Source organism: Melanostigma gelatinosum (genome assembly GCF_949748355.1).
Source record: "Melanostigma gelatinosum genome assembly, chromosome: 4".
NCBI classification, from domain to species: Eukaryota; Metazoa; Chordata; class Actinopteri; order Perciformes; family Zoarcidae; genus Melanostigma; species Melanostigma gelatinosum.
Window position 1 is genome coordinate 26,025,029 of NC_136637.1, and position 27,864 is coordinate 26,052,892.

At 42.5% G+C, this 27,864-nt stretch overlaps 1 protein-coding gene across 11 annotated transcripts; it reads left to right on the forward strand.

Annotated features, from left to right (window-relative positions):
- tcf3b (transcription factor 3b) lies at positions 1–27,658 on the forward strand. Of its 11 annotated transcripts, none has more exons than XM_079267633.1 (21): positions 1–539; positions 3,577–3,673; positions 5,743–5,815; positions 11,434–11,507; positions 12,171–12,240; positions 12,749–12,789; positions 13,033–13,165; positions 13,508–13,554; positions 18,221–18,314; positions 18,421–18,521; positions 18,878–19,001; positions 19,148–19,206; positions 19,780–19,855; positions 20,438–20,499; positions 20,700–20,906; positions 21,592–21,703; positions 22,001–22,148; positions 22,401–22,454; positions 23,067–23,308; positions 23,427–23,578; positions 24,240–27,658. In XM_079267633.1, exons 2-20 carry the CDS (start codon positions 3,599–3,601, stop codon positions 23,570–23,572), a joined length of 1,938 nt encoding a protein of 645 aa, XP_079123759.1. In that variant the 5' UTR covers positions 1–539; positions 3,577–3,598; the 3' UTR covers positions 23,573–23,578; positions 24,240–27,658. The 11 variants fall into 11 exon arrangements, with proteins under 11 accessions (XP_079123759.1, XP_079123762.1, XP_079123764.1 ...); XM_079267636.1 differs by having other exon boundaries at positions 23,070–23,308; XM_079267638.1 differs by having other exon boundaries at positions 21,595–21,703.
- The last annotated feature ends 206 nt before the right edge of the window (positions 27,659–27,864 follow it).

Sequence of the window (27,864 nt, forward strand, 5' to 3'; positions counted from 1 at the left end):
CTAGTGCTCGTAGCGCTCTCGCATTTTGAGGAATCGCAGATACAGAACACAAAACCGAGCGTTGGCATTAGACATTACCGTCGTTTTGGCCGCTGGAAGACGCCAAAGCTGTATTTTTTTCCTCCGTGAAAATATCCCGTCTCTCAAAGGCGTTTGAAATCGGACACCGCTGGCATTGAGGCCCTCACTTTTTTTGTGCGGAGGGATACGTTGTTGCGTCTGACAATGTGGACGGAGGTGGTGAAGATGTCTACGAGAAGAATGAAATCATCTCAGTTGTAACAACAGGGGGAAAAAAAGGAAGACGCGAGATTAGTTACTATAATAGATTTATTTGCAGTCAAGACTTGTAACGTTGAAGCAAACACGTGGGCGCCTCGTGAAAAGCAGGTTTTTACCGGGACAAAAGGAAGACATCTACGCTGCTCCAATGCGTTTCATGCACTGAGGTCGCAATTCTCTTGAAGTTTTATGTTTTTCCCCTCGCGAGTCTCCGCTTTTCTTTTTACTGTTGGATATCAGACACTTGGAGAGGAGAGGTAAAAAAACACCTTCTTTCACTTCACGTTTCGGGGGAAAGTTGCATGAATTCGACGGGTTTCACTGACAACCTATTTTGACGCCTGCAATTTTTTGAAAAGTTTTTTTGGGAATGTGTTGGTTAAAACGGGGAGGGGGGGTGTAAGTTTTTTTTTTTTTTTTTGTCTGGGTTTGAGGTGGCGAGCCAAGTGTGTGTGATGGTCTCCGCATCGACCACGGTAGAGGAGGAAATTACTCCTTTGTTCTGCAATAAAAGACCCCACTAACGTAAAGTGTTAGTCCTGCAGAACAAGCCTCATTTTGTTTGTTTTTTAAATCGCGTGTCTCCGCCACGATCTGTAGCCAGAATGTGGAAATAATGAAAATGTGTATAATGTTGCTGAGCATTGTTTTGTTTGTTTTTTTGGGGGGGGGCTGAACTTTATGTTGTGGAGGCCTAAACGTGTATTTTCCACACTAAGCCAGAAACTAACTTTCCATTAAACCCCCTTTTGGTAGCCCTTTAAACATTCCTTTATGGAAGCGTCTGGCCACCAGCTAGACTTTTATTTTATTGCACATTTGGCAGGAAATTCCTCATGCTCCCCCCCCCCCCCCCCCCCCCCCCACCACACACTCAACTCCCCTCCTATTGTAACGACTTGAACCCTAATATGAGAGAGAGAGAGGGCTCACTATTTTGTTGCATGGAAGTTTTGGAGCTCTCTTTCTCCAGGGTCACGACAGTTGCACTTGTTTATATATACATATCTATCTATCTCTATCTATCTCTCTCTCTCTATATATATATATATATATATATATATATATATATTTGTTTTCTCCACGAGGCCACTACTGTAGATTATGGGGTGTTTGTTAGTCTTCAGGATGTCAACACTCTTCAGGATAAATGGTGAATGGGTTAGTTGTCAGCTCGGCCCTGAATGTGGCCTAGCGGAGATGATCAAATAAGGTACAGCCTGCATCCTGTGGTGATGTTTACTGTCAGTGTTATAAACATTTTGACCCAAAAGTGGGTTATCATAATTTATAATAATGTGTTTCTGGCACGAGACAGTCACATGGGGGGGGGGGGGGTCTTTTTTGGACGGGATTTGAATCAACTGTTGAATATGCTTCTCTGGTTGTTCCCGAAGTCATAGCATTGCCATAAACACTTGTTATGTTTACTTACTTTGCTTTTATTTTAATTGTATTTATTACATATGACAGGGGTAATAACACCCAAAACAAGTACAACCCACGCGGGCAAAAAAAATGTGCTTTCAAATTAGAAATATCTAAAAGTCAATATGTTATTACATGTTTGTATTACAGGTATGAGCTTTGTTATAATTAGATTTGAAAGCCATAGAATATAATCGGAGGTAGGCACATGCATGTAAGTCGTGTTCAGAATTTAAATGAAACATTTTAGCGTTTTTTCGGCATCTGTTTGGCTCAGTGGTTGTCTCCACTGGAGGTGCATGCTCGTTCATGGAGAATGACCTGCCTTCTCTGCCTTGTGTGGGGTGACAAAGACCCCTAATCTGCTCGCTTCAAATATTGATCCAGCAGCAGCTGAAGATGCCATTTTGTTACATTAAGCCCCTCTGTGTGCTCTACTCCTTTTTTTTAAACCCAGTGGTCAAATAATGTCTGCAAATGTTAAGTTTATTTTAGTCCTGTGTGTGTGTTTGTGTGATCCATTTTGTCTTAGATTTGGCCATCTCATCCAAAAGTTTGGAAAAGCAATGACAAAAGCCATGTTCTTAGCCTATTTACACTTGGTGTGTGTGTGTGTGTGTTCACTTCCTTCCCTTGTCTCAAGGTTACATTAGTTCTGCTTGCCTGAGTTCACTAGACTTGGACTGCACTGTTTGTTTCTTGGGTTATTTTCATACATGCAGAACATTATTCATGACATTTTAATGCATTTGTTTCTCTTGCTTTCAAGTGGTTCCTAGTTTATACATTTTTATTTCTTGACATACATTTTAATAATCTGAGCTCCCCTTTTGTTTACATTTTACAACTTGCATTTCCACTATAAAATCCATCCTTTTTTCTGTTTTTTTTACATCAATTTAGGTTAGTAGTGTATTACAAAAGAGGCTGTAAAAGCACACCACCTGTTGGTGTCCGAGTGCCTCTCTTCCTCCACTCGCTCCCCTTACCACTAGTTCCCCCGTAAGGCTTGCAGATCCGCCGCTCGGCATCAGAGAGCGGCCTCGGGCTCGCGTTGGAATGCGAAACAGGGTAAATCCAGTATTCACGCTCACTGTGTCATTTGACAAGGTTCTTTCTGAGTTGACATATGGTAATTTGATAATGACGTGTTTGCGTACAGTCATTAGCGCTGCCTTTCACCCCTATTTCCTTGGGCTAACAATAGTCCCAATTATGTCTGTAATTGTAAATATATTACACTCTCTTTTATGTAGCGATGAGCGACATATGGCCGTGTTATTTGCCAGGGTTGTGTAAAATGAAAGATTTTTTTCCCCCCGTTATGTGGTAGTGATTTAACTAAGAGGCGAAGTATTCATCATTTGATGGCAGTGTCTCCTCTACTGCTTTGATGGGAAGGCAGTGTCTGACTGAAACTAGCATTTTAAAGTAGCCCCAGCTAAAAGTGTAGAGCGTTAAGTCGCCCAATGTGGTCTGTTTTCCCTCATCGGTCCGTAGTAATTTGAGCAGTATCTTTTGGCCAGACTCAATAGACGATTGTTGATTTTTTTAATATATATATATATATAAATCCTTGCCTCTCATGTATGGATGTATATTTTTAAAATATAAATTTGATGCGTTGGCAATAAGAAGAAAGTTGCTTTGTTTTTGTTTTTCTCAGGAAAAATGCTGACTTAGCCCTACATTGGTACTTTACCATATTTACCAATATGACTCATCTCTAGGGTTGTGATAAAGCAAAGAGAGAGTAGTTTGAATCATTCATTACCATCACCCTCTGTTTTTTTAAGAGATATATGTAAATTCTCTTTGTGCTTGCTAGTGCCATTAAAATCCTGTATCTGCAAATTTCTCTCATAGGGTTTATTAGAGACTGAAGGGTATGAACGAACAGCAGCAAAGAATGGCTGCAGTGGGAACTGACAAGGAACTCAACGACCTCCTGGATTTCAGTGCGGTAAGCGAGTGGGAGAGCAGTCTGGGTGGTTCTGGGTGGCAGTGGTAGGTGGGTGGCATTGGGAGAAAAGGGCTAAAGAGAGTGCGATACAGGTCTGGGTCTGAGCAGGGGAGAGCTGGAGGTCTCAATGACAGAAGTGGGGAAAGGGGAGCGCAAGGAGAATCAGTGGGGAGATTCATTTCTCAAAATCTACAACACAAAATTGGATTTTTTGTTTTTGTTTTTTTTTAACAATAGGTTTTGTCAGCCCAAGATATTTCCATCCTTCATTCTTGGCATGCAAAGGTAGTGCTGATTACATCAAAGCATGGCAAGTAAAACACTGCTGTACCACAGGGTGACTGGTAAAAATGAATTCAGGTTTTAATATATGTAGGTTATTCAATAATGTAGGTGATGCAGAGACACAGCAACAAGGAAGTGGATCCTCACTACAACGAGCTGGCATCCACCGTAAAACATGTAAATCGTGAATCAGGAACGACCGCAGGAAACTGCGGAAATAATTTCACCCTTGTTTGTCTTGTTAAAAGTATTTGAAGTGGAAATATATTGTTCTACATGAATTGGGTTGCGCAGACAGCTTCTGCATTTCTTTTTTGTCATATCTCTAGTCTTTTAGAAAGACATTTTCACAGAGATGCTTTCAGAGGAATCCTCCAGACATTATCTACAAAGTGGATGGAGGTATTCTGTTCAGCCTTTATTTACCTGTGTTTCATGTTGTTGTGAAGCCTTTTGTTGAGCTTTACGCTGACATAAACATCTCACAGGCCCAATGGAGCTGTGATACTTTTTTTCCTCCTTTTTAAATAAGCCGAATAGCTGGTAGGGCTCAATTTCCAGCTCTGGATAAATACTATATATGGGACACAACAGGTAATTCCTAACCGATGCTCCTAATGAATATTTGTCAGCGGACTTAATGTCCCATGATATTTTCTGACAGGGTACAGTCGATTAATACTGGAGTACTAGCTTTTTCTTTGTCATTTTCTTTCTTTTTCCTTTCTTTTGTTATTTAGGCGTTGTTGTGCATGAATTGTGTTGGTGGAGCTTCATCATATTGACTTGCATGATTCCGTCAGCTGCTTTGTTAATGTCCTTTTATTCTCTGCCACACCGTCGGTATTTATAGGAAACCGTTTCCCCCATGAAAGAAGCACACTCGTCGTGAAGGGGCTTTGTGGGAGGTTCTCATTAGACAGTTCGGTTTGTGTCAGAAAAGCTCAAATTGATCGGCTGCCAATTTGTATCGGCAGATGTTCCGTTTAAATATGAACATTGATAATTGGGTGAGAAACTGTCAAATTGTACAAACAGATTTCCTCCTCTTCCTTTTATTTGCTGGCTATTCACGGAAACGCGCGCTAGATTGGACGTGGAATAAAGAAAAACTAAACGGAGATATCTGCGACCGAATAAAACCAAAGATGGTGTCCAAGTCGATCACGTAGACCTAACCTGTTAAAAAGAGAGAGACCAGATGTGGTTGTGGCAGATTGTGTTTTTGTGTCCTACTTTAGAAAAGGGTTTGGTTTGTACAGGAGAGTTTGGCCACGTTACTGAAAGATGCCACATAGCAGATATCCAGACCACATCATAGCCTCATGGTAAAGCCCACAGTGGCTCTGTGACAAAAGCAACAGCCTCATCACAGGGTTCAAAGTTGATACTGCAGGATCAACTTTTTATATGAAAATATGCCTGAAAGGTTTCATTTCAATATGCTGTATATTTGTTTGGGGGGGGGGGGGGGGGGAATACAGCAATTAGTTATTTCTGGAACGTGGCGGTTTGCATGTGTGTAACTTGTTTTCATCAGCATGTCTTAGTGTTACGCTAGAAGTCGTCTTAATAATGGTGGAATCACATGTTCAAAGAAAGTTAATATCTCACTTTAGACTCATCTAAAACTGAAATTCCCACACACACACACACACACACACACACACACACGGACTGAGCGACATGTGTATGTGATGTCATTTATTAGTGGAAATAGGATGTGTGAAGTGTGCCATCCTTACCTTTGTTAGTTAAGGCTTCTTTCCTCTTTTGTCTTGTAGATGTTCGCGTCTCCAGTAGCCAATGGGAAGAACAGGACAATGACACTCGCCAGCAGTCAGTTTGGGGGATCAGGTAAGCTTTCAAAAGCACTCACTCACTGCGCTGCATGTCTTGGCAGCGGCCGTTGATGTCAATGCACTTGTTTCCCCACCGAGTGACTTTAACTGGCAGGACTGTGGCGGCGTGTGTGTTTTTAGTTTTCACATTAAATGCAAATATTTCAAATGATCCTGAAAAAGATATTTCCCACGTTGCTCTTTTGGTATCGAGCACGCAGAGGGTTTCAGTTTTGATTGCCCCAGTTTTGAGATCGCTGCCTCCGTTGGTGCAAAAGTTTAAAATTAGATTTGTGGTGCTCAAAGCTTTACAAAGATTCATTTTGAAAAACTCAATCTCCAGTTTAATCCATTGACATCGCTGATGACAGATTTCATTCGAGCAATTTGCTACAAAAGAACAATTGTAGGAAATTAGTTGTGCTTGTATTTGTTTAGTCAACTATGGAGTCGTGTAAATCACGTCACAGTTTGTTCTATGCCTGTTTGGTTGTCCCTTGATTCTTATGCTGATAGAAAAATATCTATCTTTTAGAAAGGATTTCTTAGTGTCCACACGTTTTATTTTAACATCTGTCTGATGATTCTTTCCCCGTTCCTTCAGCTAGTCTTTCTTTTTAAAGTGCAAAGTAGCTGCAGTTAACCCCCTTTAAGCACCTGAAGCCTTTAAGTGAGATTTTCTCTCTTCCTGAATGTTATTAGTAAGTCGTGTTACTTTCGTTCCTCTGTCACCCTTCCAACCTGCCGTGTGAAATCGAGTCACACTCCCCAGTGTTCCCCAGAGTGAGAATTTGGCCACTGAGGAACAAATGGGGAAAAAAAGGGGCTTATGGACTTGAAACGACTCCTCCACCCTGAAGTGTAAAACACTCCTCCCCCAACACGGCACAGGGCTCTTACCCCCACTGATCTGCAGGAAGTGGCTCGAGTCCAAGACAATGTCCCTCACCCCTCGCTCGCAGCCTCTTAAACTGGCCCAGCATGCAGCGAGCGGCCAGAGTGGAAGAGAGAGCTCGTTGAATAGAGGGATCAGCCTGTGGAAGGCAGGATTCTGTTTGTTTCTATTACAGCAGGCAATTACTAAGCAGTGAGGAGTTAATTCCCCCCCCCCCCCCCCCCTCATGTCCCAAAGTGTGGCCCCTCTGTCATTGACACCTATTTTAATGCAATACTTCAAGCTGTCCCATTTAACTTGGGGGGGAAATCTGCACGTACCATCTAAGAGCACTTGGGAGTCCAAATGCAGGAGTTTCTTGTCGATCTGTTTCATGTTCTAACGCAATAAAATGCAGTCTGTGTATATGAGGAAGAAATCTCATTCAGACGGGCGGGATGTTTTAGGAAGGAACTGGAAGAAAATTTAGTGAACGTGATTTATTTTTTAAGATGAAAGGACTGCGTTTCGTCAACAGGACCGTCTTTTGAAACCCCCAAGAGACAGCTCATTATTTCAAAATACAATATGGCTATGGGCTAACCTATTTATTGTATAAATGATGACCATTAAAGAACAATGTCCGTCTATGACGTCACTTAGCCGGCTTGTATATTCAGGGGCCCTGCAGCGCGGGAACGGCAGCAAGCAGCCTAGTGGCCCACCAGACCACCTCTATTCATCAACACAAAAGTGCTCAGAGGGGTGCTAATTGCATTAGGCGTCCTTCTCCCTTCCTCGGTGGCCAGAGAGAGGGGGAGAGAGAGAGAGAGAGTGTGTGTGTGTGTGTGTGTGTGTGTGTGTGTGTGTGTGTGTGTGTGTGTGTGTGTGTGTGTGTGTGTGTGTGTGTTTTTGGGGAAGGGTGTGTTGGGGAGAGGAAAGAGAAGAGGATTGGCAAGAAGTGTGGGATGTTTGAGAAGTAGGGGAGGCGCAGTGTGATAGTGTGTGGTGGGAGCTGGCCAAGCCAACAAGCCTTCAGGCAGGCGTCCCCTCTGTCACCTCTGCAGCTGCTGGCAACGTCTTCAACCCCCTTCACACACACACACACACACACACACACACACACACACACACACACACACACACACACACACTGGACGCGACAGGCTCGCCTCCCTTAGATCACAACAAACAACATTGTGAATTTACACATGTGGTCTCTCCTGGTAGCTAGCTTACTGGTTGCGTTGTTTGACTTTTGCACTCTCGGCTGTATACCTGCACACGCCTGCAGTATTGTGTCATGTGTTTGGCTGTGCTTGGGTGGGTTGTAGTTGGAAAGTCTAAGCTGGCCAAAAAAAAAAAAAAGAGGAAATCTCAAAGGAGAGTGCTTTCCTTCTTCAACTAAATTAGATGTTTTCAGAGCCTGCAGCCACAAGAAGGCTTTGTGGCAGAGAATAAATATGTTTCTGGGTGACTTTCACTGGAAGCGCATTCACACTAGCCATGCCAAAGTCTGGATGCATGTGATACACGCCCAGAGAACCTGTTGTGTTCATGCCAGCCCCATGTCTTTTACATTTCTTATGCGTGTTTCTAATTGGTAGATTAAAACAGGGTACTTTCTATCTTCAACATTGTTTTCCCAGTTTGACCATCATGTCAATGGACTTTACTTTTGTTCTTTATGTAGCGGACTGTCAGCTGTCTGAAGATGGAATAGATTTTGGTATTATTTTGTAAGTTAGCATGAGCTGCAGTGCTCAAGTACTCTGATGCTGTCTTGAAATAATCTTTGATGTCACACTGTGAAAGCTCATTGAAATTAAGCTTTTAGTGCTAATGGCCACTTAGGTTTTGTACAGTCCTTTTTTTTCTTCACAATTAGCATCAGAAAATGTGGAAATGTCAGAGACGGTAAACATTTCAGCACATCCACTAAAGCTGTGCGATGTAGCCAAAATCCCAATGTAGCATGTTTTCTGGTAGTTCAATAAGTTAATGGTCTATGTGAAACAACCACTCTTGTGTGAATTAAATATGTAACGAATGAAAAAAGTACTGAATATTTTCTCATTTAATTAAGAACTTCACTGCAAAATAATCAGATCTTCTGAGTAATTTGCTTGAGTTTATTATTATCAATTTAGACAACGCACTTGTTAATTACGGTATCTCAATATATGATTTCATTACAATGTGATTACATCTGAAAGACGATAATCATGTTGAATTATCTCGCTCAGCCCTAACCTCCACCGGTATTTATAATCCAAGGTAATGATAGGTTTCATCTCACTGTTGTGATACGACACACTAGTTATGTTGTTATCCACGGTTAAAGGAAGATTGTCGAAGCATTAAAAGCTTGTCTGCTTCCACCAGTAAGACGTAGACGCAGAAAACTAAGCTGTCGGAGTACGTAAGGAGGTGTGACGCCGCTACGTCAGCGTCACACGGACTATTGTATGACATGATAATCAATTGCAGCTATTTGAAAGGCATCTGCGGTGTGTGAGAGCTTTGCTTTTTCTTAAGTATATCTTGGACAGCAGCAGTGCTGGGCGACTGGAGAAATGAAAAGCTCAACAGTGAAGTGATGAAGTAAAGCCCAGATGGGGCAGATCTGCGTTTGTCCTTTTAGATTTCATTGAGAATGCAAAAAGTGTTCACAGCTATTCATTTTTTTTTAGGTCACAGGCGAAGGGTTGGTTTAAAACAAAGTACTGAAAAACTGTGTACTGGCCAAAATAATTGATGTAGGAGTACATCTCTGACCTACTTTGAATGGTACAGAACATATCTTGCTTTTACAATTAGACTTTAAAACCTGCTTACTTGCTTGTAGGAAAGCAACGTACCAGAGGATATAAATATCCCAAATCTAGTGTCTAGTGTTGCATTTGACCCCAATGTGTTATTTCCACAGCATTTGAAGCATGTTGGGAACTTTATTCTGCATTATTTTATCAGTGTAGTTGTCTGCGGTGTGAGTTTTGTGTTTTCGATATTACACGTGACGGGAGATTAACAACAACAGGAAGGTCTCTCTTCTGGCATAGTGGGGCTCTCCTAGCCTGGCTGAGCGTCGGTGTCACCTCAGCAGCTCTCCACCTTGTTTTAATTGCCTCAGAGTTAATTACTCCAGCAAGTGTGAAACAATGTTGTCAGACTTCTCCTGCACAGTCGCGCTTTCGCTCGATCCTCTGCACCCCCGCTGGCCAAATGGAGGCGAATGAGTGTTGAAAATGGCTGTGAACCCTGTGAAGTTATTCCTGCTTGTTGGCTCGGTAGCGCCACTCGGTGCAGGTTGTTGTTGACAGTGACGGTTACATTTTTTGGGGGGGGTTACCTGTACGTGTGAAAATACTTTGTGGTCGGCCAGCAATTTGGAAGACGAGTGTCTTTAAGTGGAACAAAGAAACTTGAGTTAAGATGCATTTATTTATTGCAAGACTGGAAGTAGCTCATTGTTGATGTCTCTCTTCCTTTTTTACATGTGGTATTACTTCTTCCTGGCACCAGGTTTTGGCTCAAGTGTCTTCATACAAAGTCTGTCATCTTTATTTAGCAGCGAGCCCGTCACCAGTGTCCTGTGCCATTGGACATGGCTGACGGTGGCGCGGCGCTTTATTAGCGCGGCGGCCTCTCAGCTGGGCCGATGTGACAGTGAGCGAGGCTGATCTTTTGAGGTCCCCTCTCCTCCCTGCTTGCCTGATTCTCCATGCCACTGGCATCGGCTCCATAGATCACGGCTGTCGCAGCGTGTGTAGGTGCTTGCACCGCTCTGTTAGTCTCATCACTCATTCTCACTCGTCAGCCAGGCTGCTGATCTCGCCTAGACCCCTCTCACTCTGCCATCCCTGTTGTTCCTCTCTCTCTCTCTCTCTCTCTCTCTCTCTCTCATCCCCTTCCTTTCTCCTTCCACCCGCTCACTCTCTCTTTTGCTTTCTCACACACATTTTTTTAATTAGGCAAAAATCAAAGGCGAAATATGAATATTCATAAGGAAACCGCATTAATATGCACAATTATGCAAATCAGCGTGCAATTAAGGCTCGTGTCTCCAGAGAGCCTGGATAGTATTAGTGCATAAGACAGGGAGAAGGGGATGATGGGGGTATTTTGGAGTTTTCTGCTCCACCAGTCTTTTGGCTGTGTTTATTCCTTTGTGCCACACATCGGCCTTTTCTTTACCTAAAACATTGAGGTTCATATTTTGGCTTCATGCGTTTTTGTTTTGTGTTACTTCACATGTTTATATGTGTCAATTGGATTTGAGTGGAATTTAAGTTATCCGCTTGGATTACATTAGGGATGCAAATGGTTAATTTTGTGCTATTCAGTGACCGTAATAAACACTAATGGGTACACTGAGCAGCATATCAAGTTTCCTTTTTTTTAGTTTTTTTTTTTTCCAGAAATGGTGTAACATTGCATCTTGAATGCGACAGCGGCGTCTTTGATCAATAGTGATGCTTCCCTCTTGGTTCGCACAAGCCCATTGTGGCCACTTAAGGACATTCAATGTGTAGAGTAGGACGTGGTGACAGGTTCCCTTGATAAGACTCCAACATCAGGGCCTTTCTACATATCTGCAGTGACGCATAGGATAATGACTATATACTGTCATTTGGGGATTGTATCATCGTTGCATTAATCCAACCTGCCTTTCTTTCTTTTTTGAGTCTTTCATCTGTACTTCAGACTAACTTGCTGATCTCCCTACCCGTCAGTCTTAACAATATGTCTTCTTGCAGCAATAGATGAGCGCAGCGGCTCTGGGTCTTGGGGCCCAGCAGAACAGAACAGCCCCTCTTTCAGCCAAGGACGGGTAAGATCTAAACACACACTCGCACTCTCGAGTCACACACAATTTTAAGTTTGGAGATCTAAGCATTAACACCAGATGCCATGATATTGTCACACGTTCAGTTAATCAGTCGGCCACACACACACACACACACACACCCTCTCCCCCTACCAGCACAACAGCTTAGTACCGTTTCATGCCGTGTGCCATGTTTGATTTGAAGTGGTAGTTTTACTCTCTACCTAATAACCTTGGCTCAGGATCCTGCATTGGCAAGCTCTCTGGTAGCCCAGAACCTCTGTGGAAGCCCACCGGTAATTGCAGCTTCACATCCGCTGTAACTGTCTTGGCACAACTCTGTGTAAATACAAGGAACATGGGGTGAAATAAATGCAGCAGGCTTTGATTACCACAAGTTGATAATTAAGAAAGTCGGTTTGAATCCCCCGAGCTGATGCAGATTTGTTTGGCATGGATCCTATTAGTTAGACAGAAAAGCAGAGGGAGTGTGCTCGCTGAGAAAGCCACATAGGTGCGCTGACAAGACCACTAAACATTGTTTATCATTTGGCTGCGTGGGTGTGTTTGTTAGCCTGCCCAATGTTGGAGCCGGCATGATTTAATTACATGTTTCTTTTCTTTAAGGTTACTCATGCTGTTGTGTGTATACCATTGTTCCCGCAGGGCTATGGTGAAGGACCCCACTACGAGCATGAAGGCTTGTCCTCTCCGTTCATCAGTGCAGGGGTTGCAGGTATGTCGGGGCTACTTTTTTTACCAAGTGACTCTTATGTGGTTAAAAAAATAAAATGCTTGATGAATTTTTTCAGCACTTTAACAGAACGACTGTATAAATTCCCTTCTCTGTGATGGAGGACATGTTGCCTGGTCACACTAAAATAATCATGTTGATGATGGCCGATCCGACTGTTGTGTGTACTTTGTTTTCTGGGTGTTAAAATGTGTGTGTGTCTACATGCATGCGCGTGTGTGCCTGTGTTCATTCGTTGAGTGTTGGGGATGTTAGAGCACTGAAGCAGAAACCTTCCCCAGGGTTTTGTCTGGCAGGCGGCTTCATGCAGCTGAGCGTACTGAAAAAGGGGAGGGCGTCCCTGGACTTTTTGAACTTAAACACAATAATAAAAAAAAAAGGAAGCTACTTTTCATTTGTTTTAGAACACACCATTGCCTCTTAATGTGTCTGGATAAAGCTCATGGTTTCACTCATTACAGTTCATACAATCTTCACTTTTATCTTGCAGGTAAAAATGAGAGGCCACCATACCCTCCCTTTGTAAGCCAGGTATGTGAGCGTTTTGCTTATTCCTTGTGTGTGTGTGTGTGTGTGTGTGCGCGCGCGTGTGCGGCTAAATTCATGTAATGCATCATGTAAAGGAAACCCCGTTTTCTCACTTCTCTTTTCACGTTGAACACTTTGAATTAACTGTCTTCATTTCCTAGAAGAGAAGTGGTTTGTGCTATCCCACGCCCTCCGTAAGTAGTTAATTGTAAAACCTTGTTTCTCCATCTTTTTCCATTCTTCTAGCCTGGTTTTCTTCCTGGCGACATAGCGATGCCCAGCCCAGATGCCATGTCCCCCTCTGGCCTGAAATCTGGCTCCCAGTTTTATCCGTCATACCCCAACAACCCAAGGAGAAGGCCGCCTGATGGAGGTATAGGTACGACAACTTGATTTCATTGTTTTTGTATTCAAATTGTTCTTGTTTTGTCTGACCATTTTTGGCTACATACGACAACTCTTTTCAAGACAAAGGTTAATACGGATGAATGCACAGCAACATTCATTCACACTGACAGACGTGCACATACACACACTGCCTCACACATGCCTTGGTGTGTTTGGTGCTTTGTGTTCTCCTCTGTTGTTGGATTTAGAGCACAGGAATAAATTGCACCTGAACTGACACACCATTGTCAGATGTGTCTTTGCTAAGTCCTTATTTGTGTTTTTGTCTCTCTTTCACCTCTTTCTCTCTCTCTCTTTCTCTGCCTGCATACAGAAACCCAGCCAAAGAAGATTCGGAAACCCCCTGGCCTGCCGTCCTCGGTGAGAGCTTATTTCTGCTTGCCTTCACAGCTCACAGTCCTTCCTCTCTCTCTCGCTCACTCTCTCTCGCTCTCTCTCTCTCTCTCTCTCTCTCTCTCTCTCTCTCTCTCTCTCACTACACGCTCTTCCTACATATAGACAGACGTACATGCAGACACACACACTCTTACTCTCCCCACTCTGCTTGAGCAGGTCTGTGACAGACAGGGGTAAAGACCCTCTGCTCAGCCAGACTCTGTGAGCTGACAGTCGGGCAACTCGGGCCCCAATAAACATCATCACTGTGGCTGTCTCTACACTACACTCAAGTGGTTTCAAGTGTTGTTCGGGGTCTGGTTGTCATGTAGGCGAGCAATTTTATAGGATTTTGAGGTGCTTTGTCAAGTCTGGTAACTCGCCTTCTTCAGTGGCCTGATTTGAATTATATGTTTTGTAAGAACACACAGGTCCTGGATTTGGGTAATGAAGGTACACGTGTTTCATGCAGCCAGTGCATGAAGGGTTCTAGTAGGTTGTGGCGGCTGGTTCAATTTTGGATCCAGTTCAAAGTTTGTAATGAGACACTTGGACTTGTTAAAGCAGTACTTCACCCACATAATGACCATTTGTATATCAAATACTCACACCGTGTAACCTTGAATTCTTGAGGAAAACATCGTTTTTCTCGCTCGCCTCCACTGAGCGGAGAGTCAAAAAGCAGAAGAAAGTCTGAATGAAGTTAAGTTAACGGAGGCTAAACTATATCCATCCGTTTACAAACTCTCACACAACTCGTGCACTACAACCCAACTGCCATTTATCCAGTCGTACGCTCACTACTTCCCAAACACTAAAACCTTCATATTTAAATGACTCAGGACGCACACAGACGAGTAGCGAGCCTCTGCAAGCATCAGACCGTTCATGTGTTTTAAATGGTGCGTTTTAAGCGAAGATGCTTTACGTGAGAATTTGTCAACCGACGTTTTGACACAGTAACTTTTCTCATTTTCTTTATTCTTCATTCATCCTTTTGTGGACATTTGATAAAAATGTTTTTTCCAGAGTTAAAGGTGACACGGGGTGAATAAACGACATACGAATGATCATTTTGTGGGTGAAGGACAGTGTAGAAGCCATTTGGAAAGTTGTGCGGCTATTCAGCAAGTTTGTAATGGTTCCTCCGATGATTCACTTTGAATATTAGTTTTGGAGTTTTAGTTACGTGGTATTCAGTTATTCATAACTTGTTGCTTGAAATGGGAAACTTAAAGCTAAATAGATCCAGTTGGATTTCAATTTGAGAAGCGGATTTAATACTGGATTCAACCGCGTGCTTACGAACTCAAATCCTTGGTCAAAGTGCTCCGAAGTACCATACAGTGCTTTGATTTACTGTACCAAGTGTCACATTTTGTCAGTGGGCCCAGAATTCCTAGCAGCTGATGTGTGGATGATGGCAACCACACATAGCTGGAAACACAAGTCACCGTGACGTGTTTGAATGAATCTCACTGTTAGGTTGAAGCGACTTGACGAAGAATTGAACCGGGCAGCAGTTGCACACATCATTCCCATTTATAGATTATTTCCACTAAGTCCTGTGTGCTGATTACCAACCAGTCCGTCCGTACAGACTCAGCTGCTGTAGATCGCGGATGATTCAGACGCCATTTGCTCAATTTGAATACCACAAAGCATTTTCAATGCAACACTGACTTCTCTTCGTATTTCCCTCTGCAGAAAGTTGTTCATGGTCCTGAACTAACTTTCTTTTGTTTTTTTTAAATGGCACACATATGTAATGTCAGAAGAAGCCTACTGGGTTGCTTGCTTGTCATGCTGCTATTAGAGTCCAGTCGTGCTGCTTGAGCTGCCACTGGATCATTAATATGAAAGACTGCCATTGCACAAACATTTTCAGTCACCCAGGCCACACGCTACTGTAGTTCTCAGATGACAAGAGTGACCTGAAAGATGAACTGGATATGGAACCTTTGCATCTCCCCACTTGCGTCATCTGTGTTTTCAGCACGCTGCCTTGAATCAGTGAACCGGCAAACTCGAGCGGAGGAGAGAAAGATGAAGTCTAGTTATTTATAAATACTGGGTTTTAAAAAAGACCTGGCCTTTTACCCGGACTACAATTTCTTCATCTCATCAAAATTTGTGCAACATTCACAAGAAAACGTTAAATGAAGATTGACTCATGCCTATGCTGATGTTTTTTTAAACGCACGGATGGAGTGAATTCAGAGGATTTATATGGTTGGCTAGGTCCAAATCACAGAGCCACGGATGCATAATCTGGCAGGAAATGAAGTCGAGCATTAACAATGTTGCGTTCAGACTCTGTCTTATTTTGAGACACGGTTGCAGCAGATGCAACTGTAGGCGGTTGCATTGATGAGGTGGGTTCATGTCGGGTCAGTATGGAGGTGGATCAGAGTTTGACCTGGTGCACACGCTGCTTTATCTGTTGTGCACTGAAGACATTAAAGAAATCTTTTTTTCTTCAGTGCGGTCCTCCACCTGTGGGGTGTTGTCGCGTTAACGTGGCTGCCGAAACCTCCGCCGTGGTGACTACACCACAGAGATTGAGTGCGAACACTCTGTCTGGCCGAGGCCGCCCCCCCCCCCCCCCCTCTTTTTCACCGTCTGAACCTCAGTCGTTCCCTGCGTTCCCGGCCGCGTGGTTTCGGTGCGAATGATGAGAGCTGTCTGCGTGTGTGCGAACCCCCCCCTCCCCCACTTCGCCTGGCCCTCTGCCTACGCTTCACCACATGATGGCCTGGGTGGGCCTCCCCCCTGTGAGTGACCCAGTTGTGAGGAGCGGTGCTTGCGAGGCCTCTTAGCCCCGTGTCTGAGCCCAGATTAATGACTGGCGATGATGATCCTGTGGTCTTTCGTCCCTCCCACACTCCCTCCCTCCCTGCTTCTCTTCACCACCCCGTCAACATGCGCTTTAGTTTTTCTTTATCTACTTTTGTTACTTAAATCATGTCGCCATAAATCAGCAAATGGATAATAGCTGCACTGTAAAGGCGATTTGTCATTTACCCCCCCAAGCTCCTTTACTTATGTCACCCACCAACACCTGTGCACAGGAGCGTTGCCCTAACCCGGCGAACCTTCACCTCCTCTCATCTGCACCAATCAAACACGGAGGAACTTCTCTTCTGCCCCATAGTTGTCCAATAGACCAATCACAAAACCCTTGTGGTCGAATAAAGGGCTTTTAGGTTAGTTTGATGTTAATCTTCATCTGCTCCCCACCCCTTGCCACAAACCTTTACACGGTCGTAACCTGAATTACATTAAACCCCTATTAGTTGAGGATTTTACCCGAGAAATCCCCTTTCTTCCTGAGAATACAATTATCCAGCAGCACCAGTCATTGTGTAGTTCTCTGTTCCCATCTAGAGCAGCAGGATTCACTCGACATTGTTCCCCGTGAAAGAACAACTCAAAGCCTATTGTTAAATGAAGCCATCTCCGTCATGTTTTCCCCTGAATTAACCGTGATCATTTTAAATCCCCTGTTTCCTTCACACTCCCCTGGCCATATCAAGCTTTGTTTAAGTCATTTAGATTACCTTCTCCTGTCCCCCTTTAACACCCCTTATCTCTACCCATTTCATAAATCATCAGGGCCTTCATTTTTTTCCCCTCAATACTCCCCTTGCCCCTTTATCTCTCTCTCGCTCTCTCGCTCTCTTTCTCTCTCTCTCTCTCTCTCTTCCCCCCCCCCCCTTCTCCTCAGCCCAGCTGCCTGTGGAGTTGGATGTGGTCCAGGAACAGGCAGATGGCTCTGTAATTAGAAGTGCATCTCTCCATTCCCTTTCCACTTCTCCCTGTTAAATCAAATTACAGAAAAAATCCCTTCTCTGGATTAGCATTCTTTGCAGCCTAGCCTCCATTCTCTTTCTCTCTTCCTCGATTTGCCATGTTACTACAGAGGAGGAGAGGAAAAGACGAACTGAGTGCTGGCTGATGGTGTTTGGGGAAACTGAGGGCTTCTCATGTCCATCTTGGAGCCCAGAGATGTGTCACTTAAGGCCCAGCCTCCATGTTTGTTAGCAATATGTAGAAAGGATGTGCGATTGGACTCCTTTTTAAGATGCTATTATAAAAAACGTCATAGCTGTCAATTTTCATGTTTTCTGGAATCCAATCCTCTTGTTGATGCCATGTAGAACGTGATAGTGCTGGTTTGAGGGTATTGCTGGTGGAGAGAGAGTGTTTGCTCGCTGAAGGCATGGTATGTGTGCAGGCTGATACAGAGTGTGTTACAGGGAGGGGCTGCAGGCCAGGCAGGGCGATGTCACTGGGGTCCTGGGAGCAAGAGGAAGTGCTCACTGTGCACTGGGATTCAAGCCGTCGCTGTGCCCAGCATGGCATGGCCGCTGTGTTCTCCTCCACAGGCGAGGAGCCGGCCCGCCTCCACCGCCGGCAGACTCCCTCCACCGCCGGCAGACTCCCTCTTGCCATCTTGTGGCCACTTGAAGCTATTGGAAAGCAAGCGCGGATAGGATGGATCGATTCCATATTACTTTTGTCTCTCGTGATACTCGGGGATACAAATTGAGAATACTTATCTTTTAAAAAAAGAATCATAAAATGTCCATGTTTAAGTGTGTAGTCGTCTAGGAATCGCGGTCTAACTGCTGACTGTTTGTTTGTTTAGGTGTATGTTTCCACATCTGGTGATGAGTATGCAAGAGACAACGGAGGATACCCTGGTGCTAAGCCTGGAGCTGTCTACCCTTTCTATATGCAAGGTAACCTTTCACATAATATCCCTGGAATGAATTTGTTCTGTTGCCTGCTTTTTTTTTTTTTTTTAAGGTGTTTTCATATTTTCAAATGTGTCTGTGCTTCTCTCAGAAGACCCCTGGTCGTCCTCTGGCTACTCTGCCATGCTGGGTAACTCTCCTCACATTGGACAGCCGGGCTCCTTCTCTGCAATTAACCCACAGGACAGGATGGTGCGTAGATATGGCATCAATCTCAATCAATATTTTTCTTTTTTGTTGTCGTTTATAATGGCTCACATCTTCTGATGTTGCTTGTAAGGATATTATGTGGTAAACTTGAATGGCCTAGCTTTTCATTGAGAGGAAACATTTTAACATCTGTTCTTCAGAAGTTCTTTTTCTATTAATAAAACCACATATCATGTGCGATGCATGAATTAATGTGTTAACATTTAAGGTACGATGTGAGGTTGAGTGGTTAATAATAATCAATAAATGAATCGTCCTTCGTGAAGCATTTCTCACATTTTGTTTAGTTTTCTGTGAGGGGTTTGTGCCTTATGGAGCTACTTGTATTCCCTTTCCAGAAGCGTCAACCCCTGCCTCTGTCCCCACAGAACTATCCTCTGCACGCCAGCGAAGTCAACGGCTTCCACTCAGCCCCCACCACCTACAACCACACTCCCGCCATCAACGGAGAAGGCATCATGGGTACGCCGCTTTAAAAAAAAAAATGAAGTTATCGCACAAGTATCTTGGAAAGCGTCTGTCCCATGGCCATTTGATTTATTTATTTATTTTCTTCTCAAAACAAATAATTGGGTTATCTGACTTTGTGATTTCTTTTGTCTCGGCAGCAAACCGAGGCACCACAGCTGGCAGTTCAGGAGATGAAATTGGGAAGGCTCTTGCCTCAGTGAGTTATTTTTTGTTTATTTGGTTTTTCAAATTAGTGCTGGGCAATGAAACTAATAGTCATTTCGTTTTATTTCCTCTCGAGTGAAAATCTGTGATGTTGGGGTGATGTTGCGTAAATAAATGCTAATTTTAAAAAGAAAGATGATGCTTAAAAAAAAAAAAAAGTTCTGTCCGCGGTTTAACATTATTTTGGTTGTTGAATAAATTTCCATTGTAGAATATGACGAAGACACAACTTAATAACGACAAAACGGTGGAATTCAAGGACCTAATAATTGTATTCGGAGTGTGCAAGAAATTCTCAAGTCAAATTTTACTCAACAAAGTACCGGTAGTATTTGTCCTATTTTAAAAAAGATTATTGGTTAAAATTAACTGACTTAATCATTTATTTTATTTGCTGCAGCTCTTTGATTCTTCTAGTTAAAGTTTTCCGACGTGTCATTTGAGATGAACATTGTGATATGGAAACCATCGTATCATGTAGAAAAATCTATTGTGGTGACGCATTGCTCGGTTCACTGCTGCTGTGAAAATCAATAATGTTGGGCTGTTTGATCAATTCTTTCAGATTTACCCGTCGGACCACAACAGTAATAACTTCTCCTCCGCTCCGTCTACTCCCGGATCTCCTCAGGCTATTGCAGGTACAGTTGGATTCTCACATATTGATCACATGAGTGTGAAGTAATTAGTACTTGTATATGAGAAGACAACATTTTAAGGTTTTAATGTGTGATGTCGAGTCACTAAAAGGCATTTAATCTCCAATCACCACCGTCATGTGTCATGTATCAGATATGAAATCTGCATATTCATAAACACATTATTTACCGTGTCTTTTTTTTACCTGCATCATTTAAGTACTATCTCGCTTTGATGAAAGATTCATGTCAACCTAACCGCTGATTAAATTGTGCCAATCAGAAGGTTGGTAAACTGCGATCAGGTGGTTTTATCCTGTGCTTTATTCTCACTCATGCAACCACAGATTTGGATGATATTACAATTTCCGCCACCGAATATTGACATCAGTCCAATTGATTTAACTTGTTCAGTTTGATTGCAACCTTGTTTTTGGCACACAAAAAATAATCACTTGAAATTGTTGGCGCAAAAATGATCCTCTGCATTTTTAATGGTCTTCAGCACAGAAACGTGTCTGCAGCGCCATCTGCTGTAACGTTAACAATTACCTCGAAACACGATCCCAATATTTCTCTCTGCAGGAGCTCAGTCTCAGTGGCAAAGACCAACCACACCCAACTATGAAGGGCAAGCACACGCACTGGTATGTGGAAACGTTTCTCTGCTGCATCAAAGGGATTTTAAGCAAGTGCTTGTCTTCAAGTATTCTGTCTTTTTATGCTTATTTCACCGTTAAGTACAAAGTATTGTTCAAAGACATACTGTGCATTCATAAGCCGTTTCCTGGAATTTGATTGTGCTTCGTCATTTTGATTGTGTGCGTGCTTGTTGTGTTTTTGAAAGCAGAGTAAAATGGAGGACCGTTTGGAGGAGGCCATCCATGTACTGCGTAGCCATGCTGTGGGTCAGGGTCTAGAGGGCGCCCCCGACATGCACAGCCTGCTGTCCGCTGTACACAACGGGGGCCTCGGGGGCCTCGGAGGCCTCGGGGGCCTCTCTCCAGCTTTCCCAAATGCAAGCCTTGCCCTCAGCAACAGACATCCTGCTCTGGTGAGACAAGCAGGATACAAGCTAAAGTGTTCATCTGTGTTTTGTGGTTAATTTTACACCAAACATAATATCTGTCAACACTTCTGAAAACTCTGCAAGGAGTTTGTTTTCATGTAGAATTAATGGAGGTTGAAGTACATGCTTATTCCACCAGGCATTGCTGAAGAAACGTTGGTATGGAGGTTAAAACAAACCATAACATGTGCATTACACTTTGATTTATTGATTGAATGGTACCTTGATTTTATCTTGTATTGATATGTTGCATGCCAAGTTAGCTTTTTGAAGAAATCAGATTTCTGTTCTTATTAGCAAGAAAGAATTATGAAAATAACGATAGCATTGGTGAAGAGTACATTTCCAGTAAAATGTCAAACATAGTATTATTTGTGCCATCTGCTGGTAACTAATTGTAAAATTACAAGCAAATAGGAGTAAACTATGTTTATGCATCTTCTTTGGTGAGTTGGACAACAATATATAATGTAGGCAAACAACATGTAACACATTTTGAATAAACTCCATCATTTCGTAAATATTTGTTCTCACAGAGTTGTGCCCATGTCAAGTTGTTTTATTGGTCTTTAACGTTGGACCAACGCAGTTTGCAGTGTGTTTTCTACGAGTGTCGTTGTGATTTGTCTGTCCCTGTGAGCTCCACCTCATGGTTCTCCACCTTCCTCAGCAGGGAGGGAAACACGAGGAGCCCACAGGCCTTCCTCCCAGCAGCACTCTTCTGCACGGTCATCACGCATCCGGACCCACACCACCAGTCGGCCAACCGGAAGGCTTCACCGGTAAGTGTGACCAGACGTATCTCGTTACTTACAGTAGAGCACATCGGTTGTTGTTTCGTGAAACTGCACAATAGAATGTCTTTTTATTTAGCATCGCCACAGAACCAAATGTTTGATTTCAGTACCCAGATACTCATTCATGATTCGACGAGTGTACGTGCACACTGACATGCAATTGAGAATTCTTCAGTGATCTCTGCTCAACTTAATTAGCTGTCCACGTTGATCCGTTGTATTACATCCCCTCCTTAGAGAGGTTACTTTGGAACATCCTAACATCTATGCGTTCGTCCCTAGGTCTCCCTGGTGGTTTGGCCCGCTCCACGCACTCCTCCAGCGGCTCAGACATCAAAAGGGAAGATAAAGAGGATGACGACGACAACTCATCTGTTGGAGACAAATCTGATGACGAAAAGACGGACTCCAAGGCAGCACGCCTTCGACGGTAAGGTGGTCCTTACTCTGTTTTCTCGTATTTGTTCTCTGGTTCTGTGTTTTAACCAAAGACTTTATAAAACGCAATTGCCAAGTGTGAAAATATTAAGGAACCTGTTTGATATTAGAAATATCTGCTGCAAGGTTCCACATGTCGGCTGTTAAATGTGTCAGACGGTGCAATTAATCCCGCCGATCGCCCAGACTCTGTTAAGCATTTAACAATGTTGAAATCCCCCCTCCCTTCATGTCACGGTTTCAGAAAGGAGGCGTTGACCCTCCAGATGCTCGCTAGCCTTTCAGACCAGAAAGATGAGTAAGTCTCTCCAACAGAGGGTCAATTTCTTGTGCTTTGTTGGCTCTTGTCACACATCAATTAAAGCACATGATTGGCAGAATCATTGTAATAATATCGTATGACGTTCTGAAATGTATTATACATCACTGACTTTCAATATTTCTGTGTTTATGCTGCGAATTTTGAAATGGAAATGTATTTTTTTTTTTTTTATGTATTTGGCAAAAACAATATATAAAAACATTTACCCCTAACAAACATTACAATAGGAAACTACAGCTCATTATGCCTTCCATTTTTTATTTTAAGTACGTAGTTTGTTGTTGAAACCTTTAAACACAGCAGCATACACAATCTAGTATACTAAGAACACATCCAACAGATATTCATGATTATGCTTGTTGGATGTTTTTCACCTTTATACAGTTTGCATTCAACACACTTCCTATGTTTAGTGCGTCCATTCAGCACAACGCTCAACTGTGTGTGTACAGTCCCTTCTCTTCATGCTGAATTTAAAGTAGCTGAATGCCATTCACACGGTCACATGAACACACAAAGTGTTTGATTGTTTGTGTCTTGAAATGTCTTCCTGCCCGTGGCTTCATTATGTGATCTCTTATCTGTAAGTAGTCTAGATGATGAGGAAGATGACGAGGACCTTCCCCCTGAGGTGAAGTTGGAACGCGAGAAGGAGCGGCGAGTGGCTAACAATGCCCGCGAGCGTCTCAGAGTACGGGACATCAACGAGGCATTTAAGGAGCTTGGGAAGATGTGCCAGCTGCACCTAAGCCACGACAAACCTCAGACCAAACTTCTCATCCTGCACCAAGCTGTCAACGTCATCCTTAATTTAGAGCAGCAAGTCAGAGGTCAGTCTGCCAGCAGCACATCGTGGATGGGAAGCCCGGTTCTGTTTACCTCTGTTAAATACACCGTTACTCTTTTATACTGAGAGGGCCTGTATCTGTTTTCCCTTCCTCTTGTCAGAGCGTAACCTCAACCCTAAGGCAGCATGTTTAAAACGCCGCGAGGAGGAGAAGGTGTCTGGGGTGGTGGGTGAAGCAGCCATGCAGCTCTCAGGAGGCCATCCTAGTATGGGAGGAGATGGCCACAACCCAATTGGCCACATGTAACACCAGGTAGGCCTGCAGAAGTGACTATTAGGATGTAACCCTGAGTATTTCAAAGGTATTTGTTTTACCCTCAGTTTCTTAAAAGTTAAAATCCTTAAAATGTGGTTACAGGTGGTAATTGCAAGAGAGATTCATTACTACAAGTCCCAGAATTCTTTGGGCAGCAAACATTCCTTCACCAGCAAAATAAAACCAGAGTAGCCAAACAAACTGACACGGTTGTAGTAATAAAAAAAGTCAATAATTAATATTTTTCCATCCTACCATCGGCAATGGCAATCTAGTGTAATGATGCACATGTAGTTCTCCACATAACAGCAGGACACAGTTAAAGTTGGTTACCTTGATGAAGAAGTGCGGCCTGTCGCCTGCAGCTCTTCATCGCTGTGGCTGCTCCTTTTGATCTGTTACCTCCTGCTAAATTTAAAAACTAAGCCGCTGACGCAAAATACCGAAATGGCCATTATAAACACCTGTGGCGTCTTCACAATTAAAGCCACTCCGTGTTTCGCCAGTTGAATTTTTTTTTTTAATGCTCAGCAGTAGAACAATGAATTGCATTAGCACGTAGGAGTCAGTGGGCTCCGTATAATCCTCACTATTTAGTTGCTTTCTTCATAGTGCAGGATTACTGCAACATAATGTCTGTGGTCCTTCCTTTTTGCAGGTCTGGTGGTGTTTCCTCGGCTGTCAGAGGATGTGGCCTTAACAGATTTCTTCCACCCATTATTCTCCAGTGTGTGCGTGTGTGTATATGTGGACACGTCTGTGTGTTGTCCGTTCAAGTTTCAAGATGCACATTCACACACTCGTACACACATGCATACTGCCAAAACTGACACAGCCTGTTTGTCGCACTCCCAACCATGACTACAAGCTCAAATGTGAAGAACTTTTTTTAGTTTTGCTTTGTTTTATACATGTAAAAAAAAAAATCTTCTTCTTGGGTTTCCACAAGACGATGGAACACCGGAGTACTTTTTTTGTCCTGCCACAAATTGGGACTTCACACACTGCCGAGAGGTGCTCTTGTGAAAGAGAGGAGACCTAAACAAACACAAATTGAATCATGGATTTGTGCCTAATTGTTACATGTTTTCTATTTGACATTCAAGCAAATTGCTTTACATGTGAGGAACATTTATTGTGAGGGATTGCTTATGTGTATGAGCAGTTACTTTTAATGTATGTCATTCCCAGCGTGATGGTACAGTCTTACATATGTTATGTAACCAAGCCCATAGTTGAAGTTGAATTGTCTAAATTCTGTGACTTTTCCTCGATCTTATCAGCAAATGTTTAGGGACGGCAGAAAGGTCAAAGGTCTCGACAGTTCAAAAGCAGCTCATGAAAGACGTGAACTCTGACCTAGAGGCAGTCTCTGACTCGAGCCCGGTCTCGTCCCGCAAGGCGGCTGGAGACTTGGAATAGAAGACTCCTTCCTTGAAAGTTATTATCCAAGTGGTCGAGTCTGTCAACTACAAACCCGCTCTTCCTATTTGTTGACTGCAAATTCTAGTGTTACTCCACTAATCCCTTGTCCCATGTTCAGGTTTTTGCACTGCTTTACGTACTAAAGCATACTTGGACGAGACGAAGCACAGTTGTACAGGTTTAGACTGAAGGTTAAGTGTCGACCTGTTGTGCATTTCAGTCCCCGGAAGTCGTGTATTAAAGCCATTTGAGACGCTTGCTAAGTGATCAGCACCACTTAGTGCTCTTACTTACCTAAAATGGTTTACTGACAATGCCAGCAGACTTAACAGCTCAATTTTCTTTCCCCTTAAACGACGTTCTGTAAAAGAAGACAACAAAATCTGGGTTCCTTTTTGAAGAAGGGATCTCATTAGTCCGCATTTGTTTGAAGCAGACAAGCCTTCGTTTAACGGAGGCTTTCTTTTCCTAAATGAGCATTCCCACTGATTTACAGCCCCTCACCTTCCTCCTGAGTACGCTTGTCCTCACGTTTCTTACTGAGAGAAGTGTGACGTGTAAATTCACTTCATACATTACTCTGATATGTTTCATTTTTCAAAATTAAATATATATAAAAATATATATTTTTTGTTAGTCTATACATTGTAGATTTTTTACATAAATGGCAATATTAGTTTGAAGTTTAGAGTGTATTGTAGATGAGCTGAAAAAGGGGATATTTGACATTTTAAATGAAATTGTTCAAAAAATAATAATAATTTAAAATTGAACCGGGATGGCAGAGGAAAAGGGTCAACGGATGATAAATGACAAAGCGTTTGGTGTAACCTTTATTCCAGTATTAGTTATAAAGCGCATCGTCAGCTACCCAGATTCTTTCCATTTGGGGGTTTGTGGACAGAGTTTGTGCCACGGTCCTGTTGAAGTTTTCTTAAGCAGTGAGGCACTGAGGAAAAATGTGGGAAGATTTTTTATCTCTAACAGTAATTATGCAACTGGTTTTTGAATGTAGCTACCATACAAATGTGGATCACCTTCATTTTCAAAGTCCTGGGCTTTGTCAGTACCGTATACAAGTTTTCATTTCACCTATTTTTTATTTCTTTTTTTCTCTCTAATGTTTGCCCTCAACCAAGTGACTCTCAGTGTGCAGCTCGCTTTATAGCAGCCTGCGCATTTATTTGTGGAGGCAGACGTCCGTATTTGGGTGTAAGGTAATGGATAATATGGAGAACAAAACAGTGTTATTGTGACGTTATTCCCACGTCATGTCATGTCATGTTGTGACTGGTTTTTACCAACATGTAATCACAAATGGGAGGTAGAGCATTTTTGTGTGTTTAATTTCTACAAAAAGAGATGAAGAAAAGACCCATACAAATCAATAGTGTGGCCTTTTCATTCTCAAGACTTAAGATGACATGATGGGAGAGTGATACCTTATCAGTGCCTGAACTTGTATTTTCATTTAAGACAGTTTTATTTTGTGAACCATATCATTTCATTTCTCATGGAGATTAAAGAGGTACTTGTTCATTCCCCCACCCTCCCTTCTCCTAATGCTTTTTTCAATTTTCAGGAAGAAGTTTAAAATGGTATCAAGAGATTTTTCTTTCAGTGTATCTAGTTAAATAAATAAATGTTACGTAGATCATGTTTAGTTTCTATTCCCCCTTTTTTCTAATTATTCAACTGGATTATATTGTCCAAACTGCTGTTTGAGTTAAGGTAATGGGTCCAGGTCATGAGTTTTCTTTCCATCTGCCCTATATTGCTCCATCGCTTGACATTACAGGGTTCAAGAGATGCTGCTTTTGGCTCCGATTGTCTGTTTTTGATGCACATTAACATGTTTCAGTGTGTGTGTTGCTTCAATTTCAATGTAGGGAGTGAGATTTATTTTCCGTCGTAGCTGGAACCTCTAATGACTTGGAGCTTTTTTAATTTCTGTATATCAGAGTGCAAGCCCTTTGCTGCAGTGACTTTCAGTGTATGTAGTCTCCAGTGACTATTTTCACCTCTTCCAGCTCTTTGATGCCGTTGACAGCGACTTTTTTTGAGAAGTTCTAATCACTTCTTTTAAAAAGTTGTATTTGAAGTTTTTTCTTTTTATTATTTCAAGATCAGTTATTGTATTGAATATTGCCGATTTGTTTCAATGGGGAAATCTGACTTGATGTCATTTAGTATTCTGTGAGCATCCCATTAGCCCACAAGCAACATACTCAAAGTCTTTGTTTGGGGGAACCTTATTTCTTAAAACAAGTCTTGACATAGACACAGTTTGAAATCTGCAGAAAAGCAAGCCGACCACTGCAGGAGCACATGATGTCAACAGAAAATTACAAAAAATGTTAAGTTGACGGGCTTGAACTTGTTTTGGTATAAGAAAGCAGTAATAAAACACTTGCTTTCAACAGTTTTGTCATATCTTTGTTGAACTAAAAAGGGGGAGACTATCGAGTGTTAATACATTCACAGGTACAGAGCCTGACATCTTGGGAGTGAGGACACTGTTGACTCCTGCAGGGTCCTCAGTGTCTCACTCAATCTCTCTCTCTTTTTTTATATATATAAATATATATAGTTGAGAACTGTCCTGTATATAACAGTAATGTAGCAATAAATGTGCCATTTTTAATAACAGATTATACCTTTTCCAATGTCTGGCTTTTGAATATTGTATACATAAAAAGGAAAATAAAGGAAAACATTGTAATAAAGGGTTTATTGTAGTTCGGAAAATGAATTTCTTCATATTTGCCATTGTCAATAGCCTTTTGGGGATCACAAATGCGTTTATGATTCACGATTACGCAACCAAGGCACCACATTAAATTCAAGACATGATTAAA

Excerpts from the sequence above, each read along its gene's own strand:
- tcf3b (XM_079267633.1), top strand. The coding sequence starts at position 3,599 with ATGAACGAACAGCAGCAAAGAATGGCTGCAGTGGGAACTGACAAGGAA. Across the intron at positions 19,207-19,779 it reads TTGGGAAGGCTCTTGCCTCA|ATTTACCCGTCGGACCACAA; the intron begins GTGAGTTATTTT and ends CAATTCTTTCAG. Across the intron at positions 23,309-23,426 it reads TTTAGAGCAGCAAGTCAGAG|AGCGTAACCTCAACCCTAAG; the intron begins GTCAGTCTGCCA and ends TCCTCTTGTCAG.